We start from the raw sequence: 18,940 nt of genomic DNA on the forward strand, positions 1-18,940 counted from the left end.
CGAGGCGAAGCGGGACGTTTTGGAGATGGAGAGTCTACTTTCTCTAAAAGAAGCGATTGTAATTTATTTAGATAGAAGTGGTGGGTTACGGAAACTCATGGAAGACTGTTACGTATTGAAAGGTTTGTTTATAAGAATCATAAGCGTTATTAGAGGCTTATTTGTCATTTACACACCTTTAAAGGTTTACCTCAGTGGACAGGTGGTCGCGAGGAAGCTACATTTGTATTGCATTCACTTTTGAAATTAGTTTAACGCTACCTTTTTTTATTATTATTATTATTATTATTAATGTAACAACTAAACAAGCTAATTAAAGTTTGAACATTCTACCTTCGAACAAAAGCATGAAAACTATAATGTACCTTAAACAAACACAGAGTTCCATAACCATTTCCACAAAGAAAAGAGGTAAGATAAACGTGTCTTTCAGGTGCACAGCAGATGGAGGCCGTGTATCGGTTCAGTTTTGATGTAAATCCCTCTGATGTGCTTGAATTGGACGCCACACTGGGAGACTGTATATTACACGACCCCCTCAAAGCTGCCGTACTCTTTCAGTCTGTGAGTTACACAAATAAACAAGTATAATATTAACAATGTTTAGTATGGAAGCCTATTTCCGCCACGTAAAAAGAGATACAAAGTCATAATTTTGAGATATAGTCAATTAGGAGATCATAAGTTATAATTGAGAGAAAGTCAAAATCAAGAGATAAAAAGTAATAATTATGAGATTAAACGTCATATCCTACTGGTGAGAGCAAAAGTCGAAATTATTACATAAAAAGTAATCTCATAAAGTCATCTCATAATTATGATTTAGTATCTCAAAATTATGACTTAGCATCTCATTATTATGATTTAGTGTCTCATAATTATGACTTTATCACAAAATTATGACTTTATATCTCATAATTTTGATTTACCAAACACGTTTGGTTTTTGTTTGTTTGTTTTTTTTATGTGACGGAAATGGGCTTCCATAGTTTACTCATAAACCACTAATTTATATACGCTCACTGAGCACTTGATTTGGAACACTATGGTCCTAATAAAGTGCCCAAAGTGGTCTTCTGCTGCTGTAGCCCATCCGTCTCAAGGTTCGACATGTTGTGCATTCTGAGATGATATTCTTCTCACCATGATTGTTCAGAGTGGTTATCTGAGTTACCTTAGCCTTTCTGTCAGCTCAAACCAGTCTGGCCTTTCTCCGTTGACCTCTTTCATCAACAAGGTGTTTCCATCTGCAGAACTGCCACTCTCTGGATGTTTTTTTGTTTTGTTTTGTGCACCATTCTGAGTAAATTCTAGAGACTGTTGTGCATGAAAATACCAGGAGATCAGCAGTTACCGAAATACTCAAACCAGCCCATCTGGCACCAACATTCATGCCACGGTCCAAATCAATGAGATCACATTTTTTCACCATCTGATGGTTGATGTGAACATGAACTGAGGCTCCTGACCCGAATCTGCATGATTTTATGCACTGCACTACTGACACACTACTGGCTGGTTTGATAATTGCATGAATATGTAGGTGTACAGGTGTTCGCAATAAAGTGCTCAGTGAGTGTATTAGTCAATTACTTGCTGCATATTTATTATAGGGGAAGTCCCCCTCTTGGTGAAGTTGATATATATAAAATTTGAGGGAAAATGCCAACCACTTAATGCCATTTATTGAACTGAGCTTAACAGACCACACTGCAATATAAATTCCACATTTAGTAACTACTCTGTATATCAAACAATTGAGTGCAATTTAAAAATATATATATATATATATATATTTTCAGGTTTGTTTTCTGTCCATAAAAACACTATCACTTATTGATCACATAGAAACAGAAAGCCAGGTAAGAAACAGCATTGTGTTTAATTATATGCAGATTTATTTATGTAAACAATATACATTTTTGACAAAAATGTACTAAGCAATCATATAGATGATATATAGAGACATAGCTGTACAACATATACTATATATATAAATAATTATATAGAAAATTACTTTATTTTATTTTTTAGGTTAATGTTGTTTTAAAGCCAACACACTTGCCACCTTTTCCCAACTATTGTTTGGATCTCTCTAAGTTTCCCCGTGGGTATGGTCCAATGAGACCTTTAGCTTTGGAAGGCCTTGCAATTGCCATGACACGAGTCACCAAATACACACAAGGGGCCAGATTTCTCTGCTCAGAAGAGAAATGCCCATGCTCAAGAGGTAGGTAACTTTTATTACCTTGCATTTTTCCATATTTAGGCTTTATTTGTAACCGTTGTCCCACCTGCCAATTTGTCTAAAGGATATCATCACATCAGAGTTCATGTACCAGGTGCCACAGAGTCTGCTACAATCAGGAGTGATTTTATCTGTTTTCTCTGCTCGTCTCCACTGAAAGAGGATGTGAAGTCTCGTGTTTTAGGGGGTGAGAGAAAATAAAAATATACGCTGGCTACCTAAAATTTGGAATAATGTACAGATTTTGCTCTTACGGAAAGAAATTGGTACTTTTATTCACCAAAGTGGCAATCAACTGGTCACAATGTATAGTCAGGACATTAAAACATATATTTTTCTGAACTTCTTAAACTACTTCAAAGAGTTCTCATAAAAAAATCCTCCACGTGCAACAATGACAGCTTTGCAGATCCTTGGCAATCTAGCTGTCAGTTTGTCCATATACTCACCCCACGCTTCCTGTAGTACTTGCCAAAGATGTGGCTGTCTTGTCGGGCACTTCTCACGCACCTTACAGTCTAGCTGATCCCAAAAAAGCTCAATGGGGTTAAGATCCATAACACTCTTTTCCAATTATCTGTTGTCCAATGTCTGTGTTTCTTTGCCCACTCTAACCTTTTCTTTTTGTTTTTCTATTTCAAAAGTGGCTTTTTCTTTGCAATTCTTCCCATAAGGCCTGCACCCCAGAGTCTTCTCTTTACTGTTGTACATGAAACTGGTGTTGAGTGAGTAGAATTCAATGAAGCTGTCAGCTGAGGACATGTGAGGCGTCTATTTCTCAAACTAGAGACTCTGATGTACTTATCCTCTTGTTTAGTTGTACATCTGGCCTTCCACATCTCTTTCTGTCATTGTTAGAGCCAGTTGTCCTTTGTCTTTAAAGACTGTTGTGTACATCTTTGTATGAAATCTTCAGTTTTTTGGCAGTTTCAAGCATTGTATAGCCTTCATTCCACAAAACAATGATTGGCTGATGAGTTTCTAGACAAAGTTGTTTCTTTTTTGCCATTTTTGACCTAATATTGACCTTAAGACATGCCAATATATTGTATACTGTGGCAACTCAAAAACAAACACAAAGACAATGTTAAGCTTAATTTAATGAACTAGATAGCTTTCAACTGTGTTTGATATAATGGCAAGTGATTTTCTAGTACCAAATTAGCAATTTAGCATGATTACTCAAGGATAAGGTGTCGGAGTGATGGCTGCTGGAAATGGGGCCTGTCTAGATTTGATCAAAAATAACTTTTTTCAAATAGTGATGGTGCTGTTTATTTACATCAGTAATGTCCTGAATATACGTTATGATCAGTTGAATGCCACTTTGGTAAATTAAAGTACAAATTTCCTTCCAAAACGGCAAAATCAGTAAATTATTCCAAACTTTTGGCCACCAGTGTATATATATTTTTTACTGTAGTACAGACCTCACATAAGGAAATCGCCTAGTCATGTGAAAATACTTACAAAAATAAAGATCAAATATTTAAATGTGTAGAAAGGTTCAGTGTCAGTTTACTATTGTTGTAGTTTTTTTTTTATGCAGATAAACAGCTGGTTGAGCTCATTCATGTGAAGGCAGTGGATGTTTTGGGAGTTCATGAGGTTTCCTCCTTAAGATATCAATCTGTAACCCTTTTTCTAAGAGGTGGGCCTAAATGCGTTTTCATATCCTGAATTGTTCCCCCTTTTCTTCTCATGGTATTTCAATCAATCTTTACTTCTAAACCAGCCATTAGGAAATAATCCAGTTAGGTTGTAATCCAGTTAGGTTGTACATTTTCATGCCTGATTAACCTGGTTTTCATAGTCTTGTGAAAGAGCATAAAGTAAATAAACTGTTGAAACACATCCAGTCAGTGTTAGATTGGGTGTTCCTGTCTCGTGCAATAATATTCCTCCGTTCGCAAACTTGAGGCTGTAGTTTCTCTGGCCTGTATTAGCATATTCTGTTGACCTAGTATTAGTCTGGAATTCAATACACCAGGCTCCAGTTACTGAACATACATGTTAATAAATGTAAGGTACACTCATTAGCTGGTACAAACCATAGTGGAGTCATTGTTTAAAAGAGCCTGCAGTGTTTGTCTTGGCAGCCATGTAGGTGGTGAGCATTTAAAAAAAATAAAATAAGTGAAGACCAACCCCCAACTGTCATTGTTTTGTTTCTCTTAACATTATTAGATGAACTGTGTAACTCTATGAGAATTGGTCATCTGTACCGAGTTGTGGGGATTCCAGCTCATGTGCACCAGTGGCCCAGCATAACCTGGAGTGTAGAGGCTTGCAGTATCCAGCCATGGACCCCCAAATGTAAGGTCTTGTTTTGACTGATGTTATAAAAACAACCAGCCATATTCACAGCATGTCAAAGTCATTTGCACCTGACTGCTGCTCACAGGCCCCTGTCTGGTTAGCAACAACTTCCAAAACCTGCTGACAGCCTCAGCATGTTCCCCATGGAGGTTCAGTGCGATTGTAGCCAACTCATTTGGTTCCCCTGTGATCCCTCCTGGACTCTACAACACACTGAAATTGGGGCTACTACTTAGTTTGGTGCAAACTGATGGTAATCCAGATACCCCCAACCACCTGGATGTGCTTGCTCTTACCAGTGACACTCTAATCATTGACAGGTCCAGCTTTTTTTTTTTAAATATGCACATACTGTTAGATCATGTTCAATCAAGACTTGTCTACAAAGAGTTATGTATTTTCTGTTTTACTCTAAACCATGCCACTCCACTAAAGAATAATTTATATTGAGTGTTTATTCATTCACAGGTTGATGAGATATAGCTTGGGATTGGCCCAACGTGGAATTCATCACACAATGACAGGAGAGCTGTTGGCATCTCTGTCCAGAGATGAGTATGGAGTAGGTACTGCCAACATCCATGCTGGTTCAGCTCTGCTGGCAACTGGAGGAGTCTGTCTGCTGGGAGACCTCATATGCTACAAGAGAGACAAGATAGACATGCTTCAATATGGTGCAAATTAATGACATACATTCAGGAATATTAAAGGAAAATTATCATGGAAATTTCTATGAAGACAGACTGTGCATTTCAATCAATAAAGCAAAGCAAACCTAAATACCTGTTTCTACTCTGCACACTGTCCTTCAGCTCTTGAAAGCAGGACTGTGTCTGTTTTCATTCCTGCAAAAAAGTATGGTGATGATACAGACCAGCAGCTCTCCTTCCCCATCCACTGTAACTTCTGGGCCCTAGCTAATGCTGCCTCCCCATCCAAGAAGACAGCCAGATGTGATAATGTGGTGCTGGGCTCTGTGGTGGGTTTACATCCAATCTTATTATAATCACTTGGCTTTTCCTCAGAAAACAGATGGGAATTTTATAAGTATACATGCCAGAAGACTATGATTACATGTAAGAGGAATGCTGGAATGCTTGGCAGATGACCCCACCTCTTTCTGTATTTGGGAACAGGAACCAAAGGCAATGCCATCTATTTTAGGAGAGTTTCTCATTGTGCTAATTTGTGTCAGTAGCCAAATCTCACCAGTGATCTAGACAATGGCTCTCATTTCCCCAGTGTTATTTTATCTTTTTTAAAGTAATAGATTTGCTCATGTTTTAGTGAATATAACTAATCACATATATTCATATAAATGTAGGAAATGGGCTCAGTACCCCTTCAGCTTGCAGAGGCGTTTGGACTCGTGGTCCAGTGTCGAGAAACAAGCGATCACCCACTCCTGTCCATGACAGTGCACGTCTTAAAACAGGCCATCTACCCAGGAGAGCCCATTTATCCAGCATGCATCCAATTTACCACACAGGACTACAAAGAGGTGTACAGACCTATCAAAAAATATTTTTTAATATTTAAAAAAAATGGCTACTTAAGTTTTTTTATATATATATATATATATATATATATATATATATATATATATATAAAAAAGAGTTGAGGTTTAAAGTGCTGTACAATACTTGAAGTAGACTTAACATGAAAATAGGCTGTACTCTGTCATAGCCTGTTTTTTTTATGCTTTCCCATCTTTCCCCAGCTCTTGGCTTATGCAAGGGACTTGAAGGTGGCCATGAGCCCAGAGGCTGAGAGAATGATCCATGGCTACTATATGGCCAACCGTAGGGTTCGTTCAGACTCACAGGGCTCCTCTGTCTCTGCCACATCCATCAAACTGCTGTAAGCATTGCTTATAAATTTGACTGTTTGCAAATTGTAACTCTTAAGAGTAGTCTGACTGAACCACTAGATGGCACAGTTACATAATGCAAGCCAACAGTTCAGAACCTTCTTCCACCCTTCTGAAGAAAAAACAAAAACTGCCAACCAACTTTTAAGGTGTTTGTGTAACAGATGTTTGTCAATGTTACAGTCCAACAGTCTATTTGGAGATAAATCTCATGCTGTAATGTTTAAAGACAGTTTACACTCAATGAAAACTGGTAGCAAACTTAAATAGGTAGCTTTTTCTCATAAATGCGGTTTGTATCTTGGGCTGTAGTAAAATCTGGAGCAAGCAAGATTTTGTAATGCAGGAAAGACAAGTTTAAAATTGGTTAAGTCTGAAACTTACAGCAGTCTTGCATTCTTTAAGCAACTTTCATACAAAAAGGACATTTTACACACAATGCATTTTTGGTTTACTATTCTGGTAGGTTTTCTCTGGCCCAGGCCCATGCTAAACTCAGCCTGAGAACACAAGTTCTAGAGGAAGATGCAGTCATTGCAGTACTCTTGTGCGAGAGTTCAATCACCCTAAAACATGGTTAGTTTCACCATTATATTTCTTTGAGTTTGAACAAATTAACTACTAATACACAAGTTGAAGTCCAGACGGATGTTCTGAAATGATTACATGCAGTTAAGGAACAGAAATCAGACATTTTTGCAATGAGAATTTATTTCAATTGAAGATTTGAACAAAACTAAAGTCATGTTCACCTTTCAGCACCTCATTACTGATTTAGAGTTAAGATCAAGCTCCTGTTACAGTGCACGATACTGAGGGTTTAGAAATGTAAGCAAATTTGTCATTGGAATGCAGGGGCCTCTGCGCTTGTTTTTCCACCCAATGCGGTGTTTCCCTATGCTCTCCATGACCTGGACTCCCTGCACCGACGAGACCTTACTTTGGAAGAACTCCGCAAGCAGATCTTGAATTATATGCACACCTACACAAACATTGTAGAGGAATAGATTAAGGTACTACACATATTCAATATTTACATTGAAGTAAATGCAAAAGTCCAATGCATGTTTGTCTTGAATCATTTTAGCATTAACTATCAACTTCACATTTTGGAAGTGTTCAGGATTTGAATTAAAACTTAAGGTCTCCACTTTTGTCTAGATACAGGTTGAAAAACCTCAATTCAATTAAATTCTAGCTCTGCCAACATGCACTCACCACAAATCTAATTGCACTGCTGCATCACAGTCTAGACCAAGAGAACAGTTAAATCTTAATCTGCATCTAAGATTAGGGGAAGTGACCCAATTAGGCCCACATGCCATATAAGCCCACTTAGTTTTTTGAAAAAGACAAAAAGCAAGAGAAAGAGAAAGGCAAACATTTGTTGGTATCATTTTACTTTTTATTTGGAGCCAATCAAATGTTTCATTTGAGTTATTTGGGAGCATGTGCTACCGCTGTTTGGCAGTCATTTTGGAAGTTACTCCAAAACTACACTTTTTGATGACCTCAAAAAGCAAAAAAAAAAAAAAAAAAAAAAAATAGCAATTTTTCTGGAGTCAGAACAAACCAGGCGAGGAATGATAAAGTTAGAATTAAGAGATTGATAAACCAAATGATACTTGATATTTATTTTCTTTGTATTTAACAGCAATATTTTGTATTTGAAAAGACAGATTTAATGAGTTTCTGGAGCTAGTGCAGGACACTGCCTGAGTGATGCTCACAAATGAAGAAAAAAAAAAAAGAAAAAAATCTAAGAAGCATTACATGACAATTTGTTTCTTGAGCTCAAACAAGATTTATAATTGGAAACAGAGCACAATCCAGAAATGAAATTTCGTGGGCTTATAAGGAACAGTGCCTTTGAAAAGCCTGTTTCCTCAAAGCTTAAAAGCAGAATAATTTGTATTAAAACAACAAACATGCTCTATTGCGTTTATTCATGAAAAAAATGGTTTACATTGACACTAGGATTATTTTCCACTGACCCCTATTGTTTCTAATAAGCCCACTGAGCAAATAATCCACTGTATCTCATTAAACTGAACTCCTTGTCAACGCTACATACTGAATCGGTTTTCATTGCAGGGAGAAAAATGAAGACAAAGAAAATAAGGACCGTCAGATTCAGAAATTAAAGACTTAATTTACTGGTCATGTTTGAGGTCTAAATCTACAAAAATAATCAAAATTGAGGCGTTTTAGTAAAATGTGAACATTTACATTTTAAAAGCATAGTGGGCTTAAATGGTACACATATTCCTTATAAACTCACTCCAGACTATCCACGTTTGCGGTTAAAGTAACTTAATTTTGTCAGTTTCACAAAGCATAGGAGTGTTTGATGAGAGATTAATCTTATGGGGTAGGCTTTATTGGGTCACTTCCCCTAAACATTTAAAACTAACGACATTTTAGATATCAGAAAAACAGTTTCAGCACCCCAATCTAGTCTGAAGGATAAACTGCAAAAACATGACTCAATAAGCACAAGTTATTAAAATAAATAAATTACCAGTTATAATTGAGCAGCAATTCTCACATCACCCCTTTCCAGTGGCAATCTGGTGGGGAAGAATGTAGAACAAATACATTAGTTGCAGAAATATTCTTGCTCAAAATGGGGTACTGGGCATTCAGCAACTCTTTTGCTTTTGCTTCATATAGTCATAGTCAACAACCCAATCTGGCCTGATGGGTAAAAGGCAGAAACATGATCACTGCATTAGGCAGAACTGATGGCACCCAACAGCCCACAAAATAACTTTGCCTCCTAGTAATCGAATTTACAGTTTCAACACGCCACTCAAATCGCAAAAATTATAAATTCATAAGCATTTTTTCCAAAAATATATAATTAGGTTACATATTCTGTGAAAAACATCCAGCACTTTTATGTAACTACTAGTGAAGTATTAACAGCCCAGTCTGGTCAGACGGATAAACTGGCAAAAAAATAAAAAAAAAATAAATACATAGCAGTATGTCATGTTTAAGTAAGAAGATACATATATATAAAAAAAATTTAAGCTGCAACTCCGGTCACCCTTTTCTAGTGGCAATCCTTTAATATAATAATTTTTACTGCAAGTGAGGTATTGGGTAGTCAGTAACTCTGCTCTTGCTTCAGATAGTCACAGTGTCAACAACCCAATCTGGTCTGATGGGTAAACGGCAAAAATGCGAACATCATCATTGCATTAGGCAGAACTGATGGCACCCAACAAGACAATTCTCCTCCAAGTAATCTTATTCAGTTTCAACACTCCAATCTAGTCTAAACGATATTGCAAAAAATAAAAAAAACAAATACAAAATTCATCATGGCAATAAGTCAACTACAGGTGCAGCATTAACAGTCTGGTAACATGGGTAAATTGCATGAAACACATTTACAGCAAAAGTTATAACGTATAAGTGTAAAATAATTACCAATATTCATTAAGCTACAACTCTCAGATCATCCTTTTCTAGGGGGCAATCCTCTGATCTGGTGGGGGATAGGATCAATACATTAGTATTATAATATAATATTTTTACTTCAAGTGGGGTATTGGGTAGTCCGCAACTCTGCTCTTGCTTCAGATAGTCACAGTGTCAACAACCCAATCTGGTCTGATGGGTAAACGGCAAAGATGTGAACATCATCATTGCATTAGGCAGAACTGATGGCACCCAACAAGACAATTCTCCTCCAAGTAATCTTATTCAGTTTCAACACTCCAATCTAGTCTAAACGATATTGCAAAAAATAAAAAAAACAAATACAAAATTCATCATGGCAATAAGTCAACTACAGGTGCAGCATTAACAGTCTGGTAACATGGGTAAATTGCATGAAACACATTTACAGCAAAAGTTATAACGTATAAGTGTAAAATAATTACCAATATTCATTAAGCTGCAACTCTCAGATCATCCTTTTCTAGGGGGCAATCCTCTGATCTGGTGGGGGATAGGATCAATACATTAGTATTATAATATAATATTTTTACTTCAAGTGGGGTATTGGGTAGTCCGCAACTCTGCTCTTGCTTCAGATAGTCACAGTGTCAACAACCCAATCTGGTCTGATGGGTAAACGGCAAAAATGTGAACATCATCATTGCATTAGCCAGAACTGATGGCACCCAACAAGACAATTCTCCTCCAAGTAATCTTATTCAGTTTCAACACTCCAATCTAGTCTAAACGATATTGCAAAAAATAAAAAAACAAATACAAAATTCATCATGGCAATAAGTCAACTACAGGTGCAGCATTAACAGTCTGGTAACATGGGTAAATTGCATGAAACACATTTACAGCAAAAGTTATAACGTATAAGTGTAAAATAATTACCAATATTCATTAAGCTGCAACTCAGATCATCCTTTTCTAGGGGGCAATCCTCTGATCTGGTGGGGGATAGGATCAATACATTAGTATTATAATATAATATTTTTACTTCAAGTGGGGTATTGGGTAGTCCGCAACTCTGCTCTTGCTTCAGATAGTCACAGTGTCAACAACCCAATCTGGTCTGATGGGTAAACGGCAAAAATGTGAACATCATCATTGCATTAGGCAGAACTGATGGCACCCAACAGCCCACAAGATAATTTGGCTCCTAGTAATCTTATTCACGCTTTTAACACAACAATCTAGTCTAAACTAGCAGTAGTACAAATACAAAGTTCATCATGGCAATAAGTCAACTACAGGTGCAGCATTAACAGCCCACTCTGGCCAAATGGATAAATTGCATGAAACAACTACAGCAGAAGTAATGTGTAAGTGTAAAGTAATTACCAATCTTCACTAAGCTGCAACTGTCAGGTCATCCTTTTCCAATGACAATCCTCTGATCTGGTGGGGGTAGGATCAATTCAACACATTAGAATTGGTTTAATATTTCTACTCAAAGTGAGGTATTGGGTAGTCAGTAACTCTGCTCTTGCTTCAGATAGTCACGGTGTCAACAACCCAATCTGGTCTGATGGGTAAACGGCAAAAATGTGATCATCATTGCATTAGGCAGAACTAATGGCACCCAACAGCTCACAAGACAAGTTGTCTCCTAGTAATGTTAACTTTTTAGATTAATAGAAAGCAAAAGTCTAATAAATGTGTTATGAGCTGAAAAAAAAAATTCGTTTTAGCTTCTTACCTTTACAATGGTCCTCTCCATTGGCAGAAGCAATCATCTTCATCTGGCTAAACTGGTGAAAAAAAGAAAAAGGATACCAAGTAAATGAAAAGAGCCATCATAATGACAAGAAAACAGACAGACCTCAAAAAAGTGATCACTAATTACCCATCATACCTTAAGACTACTGATTTTGTGCTACTTCAAAAAAGCAGCACTAAGGGGAAAGCCAATAAATGAAATGCTCAATTCAACATCAAAAAGATGACTGATGAACTGGAGGTCAAAAAGCACATGTAACACAGCACGAGTAGATCCTCCCACACAAGCGCACACAAGGCCTGGGCAATGCTAGTTCAACCCAAGGTCAGAACCTTTACCAAGACCACAGCATCTCAAAGTGTATCTAAGCCCTAATTACCCAATCCAGGCCATGTACAGACCATTCCCAAACCAGTAAGGCCACACAAGGGACAGCAGACCTACACCGGACAGAGCTCAGTCCTGCAGACAGCAGAGCAAAATGGCAAAGGGGCTATTTATCACTGCAACACACCTGACAAAATGATTTATAACAGTCCTCCTGGGATGCTTAAAACATTTTCTTGGATAAATCATGATTACAGCATGATCTGACCAAATCAATGGCGTGGAAAGGTTCACCATGGTGTAACCGGCCCTGTTTGACCCACTCCGAACCGGCACCACAGCCTCTAGCGTCAGTCGCTAGTGCGCCTCGAGGCCAGGGGAGTTAGGTTTACACACCACACAGCTACCTACCAGCTGGCTACTGTTAGGCTATGTTTAGACTGCAGGCAAATCGGAGTTTTTCTCAAATCAGATCTTTTCAGGCAGACTGTCCGCACTATTAATTGCGTGTGATCAAATCAGATTTGCGCATTCAGACATAACCAACCTATCTGCATGGGTTGCTCTGGTAACGACGTAGGCGTACCCACGTGACGATGCTTTCAAAACAGATGCTGGAAAAATGGAGGTGCATCATCCCGCTCTCCAAATAAGCGCCCTGTCCAGTCGCAGTGCAGAACTCCTCCGTCGCACAAGAAAAACTCAGCGACGGAGGAGACTGGTAAATATTGTGATGTTCCATGCTGCAGTCACCGATTTTTGACATCATTGTGTGTCGTGTTAAGAGTGATGCAAAAGACCATTTTAAATCCGATTTGAGCAGCCAGAGCGTCTGGACTGAGACGCATCCAAAAAAAAAATCAGATTTCAAATGCATTTGAAACCACCTCCCGATGTGGTTTGAATCAGATTCGGAAAAATCATATTTTATGTGGTTTTTTTGCTTTCCAGACTATCAAAAAGAGTTTAGTGGCAGTCTGAACAAGGCCATACACTCACCCCCCTAAACCTTACTCCAATCCGGGTCACGGCACCACTAACCAGTCCTGCTCGACCCGCTAACAAGGAGGCTAAAGGCTACAGCCTCTAGCATCAGTCGCTAGTGCACCTCTTGAGGCCAGGGGAGTGAGGGTTAGGGTGTGTTCACACTTGGCAGGTTTGGTTAGATTAAAACGAACTCTGGTGCGATTGCTCTGTTATTGTGGTTCATTTGAACAAGTGTAAACGCTGTCACCCGAACCTTGGTGCACACCAAACAAGCGGACCGAGAACGCCTGAAAAGTGGGTCTCGGTCAGCTTCCAAACGAACTCTGGTGCAGATCGATTGATATATGAACGCAACATGGACCAAAGATGTCTAAACGGACCAAAAACAGTTAGTAATTTGCCTAATACTGACCTCAAGCATACCTGGTTCTTATCATAGGAGCTATGTTGCCCATTACAGTTCGGTACAGGCGTCGGAACCGCCGTCAACCGTCCTTGCAGCATATCTTCGTTTATGTGTGCAACGGAGGAATTCCTGGGGCTGTTTTGACTCCTTTACACATTTTATTAGCTCTTCGTTTGTTCTCAGCTGGTAAAAATACCACCATATACATATATAACGAGCGCATTTCGCCCAGCAGCCAGCATTGTTTTGGATGATCGGCAAGTTCCGTCAAAAAATATACGTCATAAAAGCTGTCCAATCAGGTTGTGACTTTTTCCTGATGCCTTTGGTTTTGTATCGTTAGGTTCGGTGATAAAAATGCCAGTGTGAACGCTAAGCGAACCAGGACTAAATGTATCATTTTCTTTTTTGGTCCAGACCAAGAGTACCGAACTACAAGTGTGAACACACCCTTACACACTGCACAGCTACCTACCATTACAATGGCAATATACACAATTGATCAAACAGACCTGTATTCCTTGTCAGGCACAGTTGGACTTCAAGATACCTTTCGCAACAATTTAATACTTCAGCATCCACTTTTAGTGGTCAAACTATTACAGAGGAAGACTACAGCAAAGTGATTTCATAACGTCTCCAAATCTATGTGCTAATACTCGTCTTCTAAATCTACTAACGAGCCAGTTTGTAAAAGGTTTATTTACTAGATAGAAAACTTGATAAGTACATATTTGAGCTGATCTGATCTGACAGGACAGACTAGTTTAAGAGTTCCCCCTAAGTCAGTCGCTCAGTAATGTATATGATCCTTATGATGCCACACAGGTAACAGTGAATACTCATTCCATACGAGAATATATATATAAAATAACGGGCCTTATAACTCATCATGAAAGAGACTAATAAGATGATGCAAATCCTTCAAATTCTTTTTCATAAAGTCTACTGATCCTTCCACCCAAGGCCGTAACACTCAGACTTAAATACTTTTTGTACATTTAAGCAATCGTTTGTTCTGGATGTAACAAACTTGTAGACGAACCACGTGGGCAAACCAGGATGCAAAAATCTCCAATTGGTTTTTAACCTCGTGCAGATTAACGCCTCATATCAAACGCTTTTAAACGCCTGTTAAGAAATACATGTAGATTATATCGGTACTATTAAGTGACGGTATTTTTTAAAAGGAAATATAATTTACCTTAATTACACTGGTGCAACGTGCAGCACGTGAAACTAACTCATTCCACGCTTGGGAAGGAAAGGAAGTTGCGCGTGTGTTCTTTGCTTTTTAAGGGAACTTCCTAGAGCAAGCACATGCGTATTGGCCTTTTTCACATGAATCGGAAACTACGTCACCGCAGGGTAAAGCTACTTCCGCTACGGCTTTGCGGCTATTACTTTAGTATACGTCTTTTGTATGGTCTGTTCTCCAACGAGTCACAATATAATGTACACATAAATTATTTATCATCTTTTCCCAACTGATTCGGCTACTCAGGCTGCAGTCTCTTTTGAGTTTATATGCTCAAATGCAGCGCTGGTGTGGTTTCTTCACCAGCTCCCATTTTATTAGCATAAATGAGATTCCTTGCGTCTCCGTATCACGAGAAACTAATTTTGAACAGCTTTATATACTCCCAGCGCAGATGCAAAAATACACTGTTACACTGAACCTCGTATTAAGCTCCCAAAAATGTAAAATGCATTATAAATGTATAAATAATCAAACTAATGAAAGCAAGTCATCCTGTCAAATGTATTTACCCATTTTCATAAATTTAATATATTATATACACAATGTACATTAACCTCACCATCCCAGTAACAGAACAGCAAAGAGCAATAAGGAACTGTGAAATAAACAATGCATTTTATACTGATTATAACAATATAAACGTGCAAAGTGGAGTAAGCATTGCATCGGATTATACTGCGTGGATTTACATATTAAGAACATTAGCTACATACACTTCTCAAAAATTATTAAAAATAGTCTCACGAAAAAAACAGCCTTGTCTCATGAAAGGGATTTTTCTGAACATTTCACATGGGTTCAAGCTTTTATTTATAGGGATAATAATATTACTATGAAAAAATATCTTATAAAATTTGAACCGTGTGCTATTTAAAAGACAGATGTATATCTGAGTTGGTTTGGCTTCATTGTGTAAAATACACAGAGTTTAATGAATATTATACCGAAATTCAAACATTAACATTACCACACGCCATCCGGAGTTTTATGATGATGTCAGGAGCATGTGAATGAGATGAAATATCAGATAGAGAGATAACAGAAGTGTCTCTGTTTATAAAAGTGTCCATGGTGCGAACCATCAGACATTATTTTCCCGGCCCTGTTTCTCATTCTGGAGCTTCACAGGTGTGTGAGAGGGTGGAGTGGAGCTGGCTGCCGATGATTTTCTCTGCACACATGTTTTATTTGCAATAAGGCAGAGTCGACCAAAACAGACATGGAGAACAACGATGAGAATTTATTATCTTATTTATATTATTATTCTAGTTATTTATTACCGGTGTAGTCTATGACAAGTAGCAGCTTGAATATCTCAGTAAATATGCTGGATCCAGTCACATTATACCTTCCTTAAAGTTGTCAGAATGTTAATTAGAGCTCTGTAGAGTTGCATAAAGTCCGATCAAACATTTACATGCAATTTAATTTGTATGAAGACTGATTTCAGCAGATTTTACTTGTGTTTCAATGGCTGCTGTTGATACCGGAAGTAAGTTTACCCTGCGAGGGCCACCCCTGGAAGCGAGAATGTCTGGGTTATGGGGCTTTTAGTCAGGTGATGGCTTGAAACAGAGCAAGGGCGGACTGGCTGTGATATACTCTGTTTGGGCATAAAGTGTCTCATAGCCTGTGACTGCTGCTGAGTTGCGACGTAACGCTCAGCAAACTTATTCACAGAGCAGCCAAAGAGGCCGGCTGGAGACACTGGAGCATCCAAAAGAATGGTTTTTCCTTTTCATTCATTTCTGTGAGGGTCAGCCATATATGTCGATCCAGAACTGCCAGGTTTCCCATGGACTTGCCGATGGTTTGTGCAGTGACATTCGTGGTATGCAGCGCTAAGTCTGTAGTGGTGCAGAGCTCTTTGAATTTCTCTGGATCGAAGCCATTTGCCTGAGGATCTTGGCTTGAAATACCTGGAGCACCGCCATTGCGTGGAGTGCTGATCCAGCTTGTCCTGCTGCTGAGTAAGCTTTTCCTGCCAGTGTGGACGTTTGTAGACATGGTTTGGAAGGATGTATGGGGCATCCTTCCACACCTTGTTACTCGCTGGGCAGAGGTGTGCCGCTACCGCCTCTTCCACAGGGGGTAATTGGGCATAACCATTTTCTTCCCTGTGATCCACAATAAAGAGGATGGCATCACAGCACGAGCACGCCGAGAAGAGCGCGTCAGGACTTAGATAGTTCGTTATGAACTTTGGGGAAGAATGGGGCAGATTTGCGGGACGCTGCCGGTTGACGCCGTCCGGACTGCAGGAACCATTCATCGAGGCAAGACTATTCAGGTTCCTCTGGGGGAGACCACTCAAGGTAAAGCTCTTCGACCGCCCTTGTAAGGATGCGGAGCATCTCCCTGTCAGTGGCGCATGCACGTTCCTCGCCCTCGCTGGGGTGAGGGGCAGCAGTATCATCCACTGACCACTCGCCTGATGCAGTGAGAGACATGACGTCATCATTATTATTCCCAGCGTCAGAACCGCTGCACGAGACGAGGCCACCCGTTCTTTCAGATGGTTTGAGCTCGTCTCGCACATAGCGTATCGGGTAACATGCGCTTCAGAGAGATTGAGGGGCTCGCAGGGCATGTGCCTCATGTGAATCCTCAAGTATCACAGAAGAGGCAGGTGGGAGGGCGTGTGAGGCTGAATCGTCCCTCAGAACAAGGGTGATTCGTGAGCGAAGCGTCTTGAGACTCATGCCCTCACAGTGAAGACAGTCTGTCTCCATGAGAGCTGACTCTGCGTAGGCACAGCCCAGACAGTAAATGCAGCTCTCATGCTGATCTGACGGTGGGATGTGCCTCTCGCACAAGGAACACGTAAGTGACTCTTTTAGATATATAGTGTAAGTATATAAATAAGCATATATTTATATCACACAATATACAATACACCGTTCACCAGCGAAGCGTCAATCGGTGAGGCGGTATGATGTTCGCCGGAGCACTGCATGGGAGCGGAAAGTCTTCCTGCGAAGATTCTGCCCGCTGACATGTGTATATTGATGGCAAAGGTAGAGGGCTTCTAGACAAGAGATGATTGCTGTCTTGAAGGAAGAAATTCTGAGGAAATGATGTTTATGCACCTGTTTTTATAGCGGACAGTTTCGCGCCAAAACAGGCGGGGCTCAAACACCATAGCCAAAATTAGAATATTGCCGTTATTGTAGAGAGGTTTCAACTAGGTCGTATAAGAAGGTATTCCCCTATATGGGGGAATGTCGAGTGAACTGAGTCGTAAGGCAAACCAGAAGTGTGATAAAGGCCTATGTCCTATTACTTGAAACGTGTGGTTACCGTGTTGGTGTTAGGTTGATGTGCTAATAACGTTTGTAAAAAACCCCCACAAAAAACCAGGCATGCCAAAGTGATATTTGTAAGGTGCTGAGTCCAAAATAAAAAAACAACTCGCACACATATTTTGTGGAGCAGTAAGTGCGCGAGCTCTTTTTTGATTTGGTGTGCTAATTACGCCACAAAGTATTTTTTTCTATTCCATATTATTACACATTTATATGCCGAGCACCTCAGCAGTGAAGTTTTCATTTGAATGGGATGCTAGGACTGGTTTTAATAGTAGTAGACATGTGTTGAAAATTTCAATGAATGAATTATATCTCTAATGACTGTACACCATTTAATATCTTTTAAGTACCCAAGCCAAAGATTATATATTTATTTTTCTTTTCAGGGATGCAAACTACTCAGCTTTCAGTTAAAGTCACCAAAATTGTTTGGTAAAATGTTCTTAATGTTCCTTATTAAAATCACTTGTTACTTTAAACTCAGACAATTAAAAGCTTTAAATACAATAAAAAGCTTTAAATGCAACAAACAAATCAACTGAAAATATACGTCTGGAACACCTGCTATGACTTTCTTGCCTTTTTCACCCTTCATGAGTTTGCATCACGATTCCTTATTTAAAAATAAATAAATAAAATAAAATAAAATTCAGACAGAGGTAGAAATGTAGATAAATAGATATAAATAAATAGATATCCAGCCAGCCAGCCAGCCAGCCATACTCTTAAAAATAAAGGTGCCACAGAGAACCAAAAAGGGTGTTTTGCAGCGATGCCATAGAAGAACCGTTTTTTTAACAGGTTCTTTGAAGAACCAGTTTTTCTTTAGTGCCACAAAGAAACTTTTCAGGTACTACAAAGAACCCTTTCCAAAGGTACTTTTTAGAACCACTCAAAAAAGGTTCTTTATGGCACCAATTGATCCAAAACATTTATGCTTTTTATTTATATTAACCCTTATAATTGAAAGGCTAAATGTTAATATAATGAAATTAATTTGTTAAATAAAACCAGTGGACAAAAATTAAAAAAAAATCC

The 18,940-nt window shown here is 38.8% G+C and overlaps 1 protein-coding gene and 1 long non-coding RNA gene across 3 annotated transcripts; one reads left to right on the top strand and one right to left on the bottom strand.

Moving 5' to 3' along the window:
• The first annotated feature begins 25 nt into the window (after nucleotides 1-25).
• On the top strand, nucleotides 26-8,952 carry mcmdc2 (minichromosome maintenance domain containing 2). Its single transcript, XM_051682900.1, has 14 exons — nucleotides 26-122; nucleotides 434-564; nucleotides 1,803-1,862; nucleotides 2,035-2,230; nucleotides 2,313-2,435; nucleotides 3,798-3,899; nucleotides 4,436-4,564; nucleotides 4,653-4,887; nucleotides 5,036-5,241; nucleotides 5,380-5,546; nucleotides 5,892-6,068; nucleotides 6,288-6,427; nucleotides 6,904-7,013; nucleotides 7,293-8,952. Exons 1-14 carry the CDS (start codon nucleotides 26-28, stop codon nucleotides 7,442-7,444), a joined length of 2,025 nt encoding a protein of 674 aa, XP_051538860.1. The 3' UTR covers nucleotides 7,445-8,952.
• On the bottom strand, nucleotides 7,129-14,650 carry LOC127432099 (uncharacterized). 2 transcript variants are annotated; one of them, XR_007895692.1, is made up of 8 exons: nucleotides 14,538-14,650; nucleotides 11,593-11,644; nucleotides 11,235-11,291; nucleotides 10,785-10,840; nucleotides 10,331-10,388; nucleotides 9,876-9,933; nucleotides 8,959-9,007; nucleotides 7,129-7,419 (listed from the first exon to the last, which is right to left on the bottom strand). It is a non-coding gene; the product is annotated as an uncharacterized LOC127432099 (long non-coding RNA). The 2 variants fall into 2 exon arrangements; XR_007895693.1 differs by lacking the exon at nucleotides 9,876-9,933.
• Nucleotides 14,651-18,940: the final 4,290 nt, after the last annotated feature.

The sequence above is a fragment of the Myxocyprinus asiaticus genome, chromosome 41 (genome assembly GCF_019703515.2).
Source record: "Myxocyprinus asiaticus isolate MX2 ecotype Aquarium Trade chromosome 41, UBuf_Myxa_2, whole genome shotgun sequence".
Lineage (NCBI taxonomy): Eukaryota > Metazoa > Chordata > Actinopteri > Cypriniformes > Catostomidae > Myxocyprinus > Myxocyprinus asiaticus.